Consider the following 9,527-nt stretch of genomic DNA (forward strand, 5'->3'; position numbering starts at 1 on the left):
AATTATATAGACTTATCTGTGGATTACCTACGCCTTAACGGGAGAACAAAAGCAAGCACAATTGTAAACATAAAATTAATCCTCGTTCATTCATTTAGGTAAGTCTTCATGCAAGGATACATGTGATGGCAAAAAAAATCAGCTGACTTCCATTAGAGTCGAACAGTGTAATTCCAATTTTTCATATAATACTGGGAAAATTAGCAACTTTGAGCGGTTGTATATCAATCTAAAACAATAGGTTATGTTCCATCAAAATTTCTTCTCAAGATCTACCGTAGATTTAATCGTCCAGATTTACGGCTGCCGAATCCAACGTTCCCGCAGAACTAAAATTCAATCAATCAGTATCGAAGAAGAAATCTCTTGTATATATTACGTAAGCTGAGTTTCCCACGTTTCCATTTATTAGAATGCCTTAACAACATCCGCCGATTTGTTTGATGTCATCTTAAAACTGTTTGATCCTCATCTAAAACTACCTTCTTACGACTTCATGTATTTTATATAGTAAAACTCCTTTATATTTGCAAAAAGGTGGTACGGATATGAAGACAATACCTTTATACGTTATTAAACTAAACTAAATAGGTTTTCCTACGGAAAATAGAAGTATTTCGAAATCTTTTTTTCTTGTGTGCTATTTTTGTAAAACTTTTTAACAGTAAAGCACACAACAAGTTACAGTCCGTTTTTACGCAAGCTTCTATTGCACAAACGTAAGGACCAAGCTCCCATCGGCTCCCATTGGTGGTTTGAACGAATGCCTACAACAAGGTCTATAACATGAGCCAAAAAGGAAAAGAAAAATTTTCGAAGAATAAACTAAAAAAATTTTAAGTTTATGGTTCATGAAAAAACTGTTTCGTTAAGAGATATAGGACTGATAATTTAATTGTTCTATACAAGATTCAGCATAGAGTCATTGAGTAGCTTCTCTGGTTTACGATTTAAAAAAGCATAAAAAACTATTCCGTTTTTTTTGATGATAGAAAAACCCCTTTGATAGAGGATTTCCTGGCATAATATTTTTTTTACTATTAAATATGTCGTCAGATACCTTGCATGACGTGGAACAGCTGACATGGTTTAGAGAATTTAGTAACAAAATCATAACGCAATACAAAAAAGGTTTCTGATGTAATTTGAGCAAAGTCTTTAATTTTATCAGATCAAGTTGATGTATTTCCACATCAGAACGAAGCATTCAATGTCAAATAAAGTTGATTCATGTCTTTAGATCTATATTTAATTTTGCTGATAACCTGCTCGGAGAATTCTTAAAAGACGCGCTTTGGCAACACACAATAACAACAACAACATTAACAACAACAACACAACGACAATAACAACAACAAAGGCAAGCAACAAGCCCTAAACAGTGTTTCCAAATTTTTAACTATAATGACCTTTAGTTCAGAAAATAATAAAAGAGTTTATGTATTTATCCCTTTGAGCGAACATATTTCTTTCTGCGGGCCAGAAAAGTGTTTGGCGCCAATTTTTTTTTACAATTATTGTTTACATCACAAGCACATAAAGCGCAGACAGAAAAAAATTTGGGATAATTAATTTTAATTTTTCTTTCCGGTAATATAACTGTTGATTTTGTTTGGCGCTGTTTTGCAAAATATATACAAAATAACAATTTTCAAATTTGTTTGATGCAAATAATAAAATAAACAATAAATAACTTTGCGGGAAACTTTTTTCCAGAGAACTTTTTATTTCATATAAACTGAGGGAACTTAATAGAAAAATCAACAAGATGATAAATATTCACATGGTTTTCTTAAATAAATAAATCTTTAAAATATGATACAAAATCTACATTTTCGTTTTTTTAAGAACATCTATAACTATTTATATACTAATTCACAAATTAATAGTTCCATTATAATCCTTTTGTTTTGTTTTAGAAGGTGAATCCATCTCGAACTTGCGATAAATCCGAACCGTATTCAATCAATAACTGAGCAGCATCAAATTGTCCACAAGCTACTGCATATTCCAACACAAGTTTCCCGCGTAAATCTAACATGTTCACACGCGCGTTAAAGTCTAACAATATCTTCATTATCTCCATATTTCCATCTATAGCGGCCAAATGTAATGGAGATAATCCTTCGTCGGAAAGTTCGTTCACCGCAAGTGGATATCTCTGCACTAATTTCTTTAATAAATTACAATCTCTGTTAACAACTGCATAGCTGATAAGTGAAACAGGAGTTAAAGGATTTAATCTTTTTCGCGGCTTCTCTGTTCTTTTCACGCTTGCGTCGCAGCTTATACTTCTCTGATGTTTCAATCCAAGGCTTGAAGCTCTCTTCATTTCTCTCTTTTCCTCTTCACTTGTCTTTCTCGACCTTTTCTGTATATTTTTCATATTTTCTGTATCAATGTATTCGACAAGCATTGTGTAATATCTACTTCTCTACAATACGTCTTCACTTGTCACTCTCAACGTTTCAACTGAATATAATCAATTACAACATACGTTTATATAGGAAGCCAACCGTATAAATGGAGACATACGCATGTTTAGTAAAAACTCATTGTCTCTATTTTTTAAGCTTAGAACAAAAGAATTTGTCAATGACCTCGTTAATCCTTATCCTGAATCGATCATCTTATTAATACAATATGACATCACTTCTAGCGCCCTGCATTGCGTGTTTCAAAGCTCGCTTATCGAGTCCTTTTTCTGTTTATATAATGTCTAATTCAATTATGTGAGATCTGTGAGATCGATCATTACAAAGAAAAGCAAAAATCTCCATAAAAAGCAAGTTTCTTATGACTATGGAAATCGTAACAAACAATAGAAGAAAGTATACAATAGTTTGATTTAAGGTGTTTTCAGATGAATGAGTACATTTGTTGTTATTTGTTGTTATTGTTGTTATTGTTATTATTGTTTTGTTTATTGCGTTTCAAGCACTCTAATATTCTGTCTATTTAGCTAATTTTATTTTATCGCGTGTTATGTTATAACAAGTTTACAATAAATTGAGGCTTGCCGACAAAAGAGGCAGAAAAATCTGCTTGCGTTGGAGACTGATCGATTTAAAATTATAATACGTTGACGAATCAATCTCGGTAACTTTAATAAGTTGATATAAAAAGCATGCACTGAGCAGATCCAAGTAAACAAAATCTTAAACTTAATTTAGAAAATCGAGAAAATATATCAATCGTGTAAAATAGTGTGTCATTTTTTTTCTTCGTCACAACCTTTAGTTCACAAAATGACAGCCTGTGTTTAGTAAAACATCAACATAAAGGTCATATCCGCTATGTTTATTATGAGCTAAACAACACAGCTGGTGTCCTTTCATACAGTTTATCGCTCTACAAGCGAGCTTCTCTGACGACTATATTTTGTATCCTATCGCACTTAACTAGAGGAAGCAATATGTCGAGAAAAAATAACCAATTTCTGGATTAGCACAACCTAAGTTGTTTTTCTTACAAAACGATTAAAATAGAAGAATAACAAATATAGGATATATCTTTTATTAACATAACGGAAAAGACACTATATACAGCCTAGCCATACAAAAAAATTTGATATCCTTCCCCAGAAAGGAAATTGGGAAATAAAGACTGAAATAATAAACAATAATAAGAGTGGTAAATGACACACAGATCGTTTTCTCTTCAACAATAACATATGAAGCGGTTATCATCGTCCTCAGACTTCTTTGAGATGGTTTATCTCAAAGAGCTCTGGAGGCAAAATGGAAAACAGCCCCTTTCCCAAAGCTCAAACGATATGATTAATCAATATGTGGTAAAAATTTTAAACAAAAACCTTGCCCTCGTTATTGTTACTGAATTTTGAAAACCTTGTGAGAATAACCTCGTTTCGGGTATTCTAAGGCACGGAAGCGAGTTTGCTATAAAATAAAGTAGATCATTTTTATCCCCAGATCTCTTTGGGGTTTATCTCAAAGAGCTCTGGGGACAAGAACAAATGCGGATGAAATATCAACAATGTATTCTTGAAAATGATCCACCTTTTTTAGAACTTTTATGGGTTGAAAAAATACGCTTCAAGAAACATGAAAGAATCATAACAGATGTCACTTCACAGAACTTAAACTTAAATTTCTGATGGCAGGTGCAATTTCTGAATTTAGTGCATCATTTGCGTTAAATGATTATGTTATTTTTCCTTCTATTAAATTTTAAAAAAAGCATTCATATTGTGATATTGTATTACCGCTCTTGTAAATGAAAGACTCTATCAACTATACATAATATGTAGCGGATGACGTCCTGTCATCGGACACCCATACTACGCGTAATTCGTGTAACGGTGGATACCTTTCCCATAACAAACACCCTCTATCTTCGTGCTTGTAAATTGGTATTTGTCGCTGGTGTTGTAGCAGACTTGCGCAACTGAAAGAAAACTGATTAATTATTCCTGAATGAACTGAGCGTCCAAAAGTCAGCAATTAACCAGTCAAATATCAGCATTGCGTTTTTTTCAGATTGTTCAAATTCGTGGTAGAGTGGAAATGTGCCTTTATTTAGTGGAAGTATATTCTTTGTTGGTGGTGCCATTTGCTTTATCGAGAGCATTTACTGGAGCGATGGTTTGCTGTTATCCTCGTCCCAGGGTTTGTTGCCTGATGTCAAAGGAGCTAGCGCTTTCTTGACGGCTAAAAAGTTTCTTCGCGCCGGCCTCGATGTCAAAAAGGCAAGAATCCCTGGAGACGAAGTTTGCTATATAAGCGTATTAATTTTCACTTCTACTTATGTTTGCGAATTTCACTAAACTCACCATGATTATTACCCACGAATATTTTTTTCAAATATATTATCCATCAAAGTACACTCACAATATAAAGAAGTAAAGTTTATTGGGGTAGTCAGATTGTTGCCGGTAGCCGAAATTAGCTACTATTAGCCAGTCAACATTTTCAGTACGAATGTAAGATTTCTATTTTCTCTGTGTTGAGATTCTATGCAGCCTTTATCTAGGAAAAAGGTTAAGAACTTATTTCCCGCACAATTTGACTGGCATGTCAGAACTAGATGTTTCTTTCATAGTTTTTCTCAAACTTAAGGTTCATTTAATTCTTTTTTCTAACAAACGAATTTATATATCAGTATTTTTTTCATTACTATTACACAAGTTGTCGTGTTTTCTGTCAGAATTAAAGTAACTTTGATAATTCAATGTTTGTAGAGTGTGGTGAGAGGGCGCGGTGGAGTGTGATGAGACAGCGCGGTGGAGTGTGGTGAAACAGCGCGGGAAAATAAGTAAACGGATGACGAACTAGGTATGAGGAATAAAAAATATAATACGAATGGTGTCGCCATCATTGATATCTAAATTAAGAATACATGCTAACATAGTAACAAGCAAGTCTTTGGTTTTGTTGGTAGGTAACATAGAGAAAAATAACAACTTGAAGCAGGTCTGTTCACGTAGATTGCTGTTTCGTAAGTTTATGTTAGATCGCGATCAACGTGTATTAAATATCACTTAACGCAGTATGTTTCTTTTATATACGTCGTGCTGTAAACTACGTGCCTCCCTTTTAGTACATAGGAATAAAATAAACTCCGCTTACTAAAAATGTAGTATTGATAATTTCGGACTAGGTGTCATTTGGTAGGTAGGGTAGTAATGTGACAAAATTCTTGACAATTTTGAACTTCCATTTTTCTTCTCTATTTTAATAAAATATCCGTACTCTGTCTGTTTGTACGCGGGAAATAAGTCGTGCTACAGAAACACAAAATGCGATATATAAAAGACGGACGAACCAATGGATTTATTCACAAACTACTGACTAGTTTATTTTATTTATTAATACACGTTCAAAACAAACGACGCCTTCTAGAAAACACCCAAATAAGTCTTCCATTGTTTGGAAAATAAAGGTAGAGTAAACTCTCTTTTTATCTTGCACATCGCCATATCTCGAACAAATATTTTTGTCCTTTTTCTGTTTTTTTACAACCTACATGCTTTCTTTTTTCCCACCTTTCTCTATCTAGAACAAATCTCTCAGTTTTGCAAGTTTGGAATGGGTTGCTTTTGCTTCAATAAATTACTATTAAGATCCCACGAAACACTGGTGTCTGTGCAACTTTTTTAGTGATTAGCTTAAAACTCGCCTTTGATTAATTTCATTTTGAATGGATGTGACAGTGTTTGAATTACAGACTATATTCTAAATCTATTTGCTTGAATGATAAATATATCTCCGGTGGACGAAATAGTATGGCTTAACGAAGATTAGCTGTCATCCGATCAAAATATCCTTTGATTGTTTATTCTTCCTTGAGAAACCTTCATCAATCCATAACGATAGCAATAAACCTTAAACTTAAATAAATTTTTCAATATAAGATTACAAATAAATCGTAACGGCCCTTGTTGTATCCGTTTTGAAAAAAAAAGGAACAAGAAATAACAACAAAATAGCTGTTGTCACGATGTATTTGCCATCTTGGTATGTCTACGGAATTCATTCTGCAAAATAACAACTTCAAAAAAGGAAATGAAAAGTAGCAAGCTTTGTTCAAATGGCGACATGGTAATTGCTTCAAATACCAACGAACAAAAACGCAAGAAATGGTTGCTATTATTATTTTACCTAACCTTGCGCGTTGCTTAGACTGAAACCACGTTCTTTTGCAATCAATCATAGTCCAATGGCGACAAGGGAGGTACAGCGGTTTGTGAAAACATTCGCGTATAATTTACTACAGCGTATTGTCCTAATTAACTAAAATTACAGGCTGTAGAATTTAATGAAACGTTGCTAATTTAATGAAACAATTAATTGGGCATAAACTTTACAATTTGTGACGTAATTATGATAATTGAAGTCGCTTTTTACTGCGTCAGATGTTTAGAGGTAGTGGCGTAGAAACGAACTTGTGACAAAACATATAGTTTTGTTTATGACAACACACGAGAAAATAGACGAGGTTTATTTTCTTTTTTACTTAAACCAACACACCTGTCAACTATATCAACTATAGATCCTTACAAAACATTGGAAAAACGCATTGTAAACGATGTAGAGAGGGTGCTAATGTCCTTGCCACCACGTCTTGGTTGCCTAGGAATAAAAATTCTTAAAAATATTTCCGACCAAGGAGGTTTTTAAAAACTTTATAAAACCTCCTTGTTTCGACACAGAATACGAGAATTCTCGGAAAATAACGACGGAGCTCGTAAATACGTTTCTCAGACAAGACGAAAATGCGAACGAGATCAGCAAAACGAAAGCCCAAATAAAGTCTGAGAGAAATAAAAGCTATCTAAACATTCTACAAGGACTGTTGTCTCAAATGGATGAAATTGCTAAGAGGCGGAACGAAGCAAATCAGGAAACGGGTGCGTCAAACTGATTGACGACTCTACCAATAAAAGAGAGTGGTTGCTACCTCACAAAGGATTAGTTTTTTGACGCATTGAGAATTTGATATAATTGGGAATTACCCTGATCACCATTTGAATGTGTATGTGGCTCAAAGTATAATCTCGCTCATCCGTTATCCTGAAAAAAAGTTGGGTTTGTCACACAACGTCATAATGAAGTTCGGGATATAACTGCTCAGCTTTTAAAAGAAGTATGTAAAGACGTACGAATTGAACCGATGTTTGCTCCACTACAAAATGAACGCTTCGACCAGAAAAGTGCGATCACATCCAATGAATCTCGATTAGATGTAAGCGCACTTGGTTTCTGGATTCCTGGCCAACGGGTATTCTGCGATGTCAGGGTCTTTGATCTTAACGCCCAGAGGTACAAGAACACAGAAATCAAACGCTGCTTTGAAAGGAGTCAGCAAGAAAACAAAAGGTCATACAACGAAAGGGTTTTGCAGGTTGAAAATGGTTCTTTTACGCCCTTGGTTTTTTCTACACACGGTGGGTTAGGGAGAGAAAGCAAGAGGTTCTATCAACGTCTTGCCGAGTTGATAGCAGACTTGTGGTATACCAACGTCTATCACTATGACGTTTGTCAGAATAAAAATTTGCTTTTCGCTACTCCGATCGACGTTGCTATGCCTGCGTGGATCTAGATCATTGTGGCGGGATGTTGACATATCTGATATCGACATGTCTTTGACCAACACACTATCGGAAATAAGGGAATTCCGATAGCCGAATTAGTACTATATATATTTTATATATTTTAAGCGGTGTATGAATTTTTAACGTATCAAGCCAAACACACAGATGATAGTGTAATTTTATAATAATGAGTTGAAAATAAATGTTAAAAAAAGGAGAAAACGTACTGAGTTTTGGCGGGAAATGCCTTAAATAGCTTAGGTAAAACTTGTTTAGGCATATGGAAAAATATATGTTACCATCACACAAACAATGGTTATCACTATAAAGACAAAGGAGGCCAGAGTAAAATCGGATTAGCTTCAGATTGGCGGTTACCACATTCGAGGCGGCTTATAAGGTGTAGTTTACATAACTTGGAACTTTTACTTAGAAAACAGGTTGAATCTTTTAACTTTAAGTTATATTGAAAATAAGTTGGAATAGGATACAGAACCCCTGCAACCAAAATGCTCACCTTGATTTAAAGATTTAAAAAAGACGAAGATGCGGATGAAATCGTAGCTATACGAAATCTACCGAACACTTGAACCGCTGTTTGCAACTAGCGAAAAAACGATCGTCATATTCTTTAATTCAAATGGATTCTACTCGTTTCTTAGAAGGGTGTTCCCAATCGCAAACTAATTCAAAGTAGTGGAAATTTCTAACCTTTACCTGTTAGCTATGCTAGGATGTATGACAGCAGAATACCTCAATTGCTTTTATTTTTTAACTCACCCTTTGACTAACCCTAACCCGAACTAATCTGGAGTTATAGGTAACTTCGAAATTAGCATCTTTCTTAAAGTATAGGCTTAAATTATAGATTTCAAGCTACACATCGATCTTTCTAATGAGAGTTAATATGTCGGGGGCTTGTTACTACCATAAACACAGACAGTTGACAATAGACAAGTAATGAACCCGCTCTTCCTCCGGAGCCGAACCAATACTGAGATTAAGAAAATAGGAAGAAAGATTAACTAGCTTAAAGGAAACGCTAACAACTATGTTAATAAAGAAAATCGAGAGACATTTTGGTGAAAAAAGTTAAAAAGTTAAAAACAAATAGGAAATCTTTGTTTATAAATCACAACTTTGTTTCCAAAGCCTCTTTGATAAGGAAGACCTAGGACGAATCTAGATGGATCATTGCAGAGGTGAAATAAATAATTACTAGCGCTGCCTTAGGCTGTAGTTGCTATAGATACGTGCTTTTTGTCTTAGTTATCTCATTAATTGCCCAAGTGGCGACATTGATGTTAATGTGTTCCTGATTTGTGTAACATTAATGACATCAAGGTAATTAATTAAAATTTGTGTTTTTAATTAGCTTGCGTTATTCTAATTAACAGCTAATTAGGTAGAGACCACAGATTATGTTCTCTCACAACGGTATTGCAGAACTTAAGGCCATTTTTACGTCAATAAT

General features: G+C 34.3%; 1 protein-coding gene across 1 annotated transcript; it reads right to left on the reverse strand.

The window, feature by feature from the left end:
• Positions 1-1,769: 1,769 nt before the first annotated feature.
• LOC130612681 (putative ankyrin repeat protein RF_0381) lies at positions 1,770-2,484 on the reverse strand. The gene has a single exon (XM_057434034.1). The coding sequence runs from the start codon at positions 2,414-2,416 to the stop codon at positions 1,916-1,918; it is 501 nt and encodes a 166-aa protein (XP_057290017.1). The 5' UTR covers positions 2,417-2,484; the 3' UTR covers positions 1,770-1,915.
• Positions 2,485-9,527: the final 7,043 nt, after the last annotated feature.

Source organism: Hydractinia symbiolongicarpus, chromosome 10 (assembly GCF_029227915.1).
Source record: "Hydractinia symbiolongicarpus strain clone_291-10 chromosome 10, HSymV2.1, whole genome shotgun sequence".
In the NCBI taxonomy this organism is placed as follows: domain Eukaryota; kingdom Metazoa; phylum Cnidaria; class Hydrozoa; order Anthoathecata; family Hydractiniidae; genus Hydractinia; species Hydractinia symbiolongicarpus.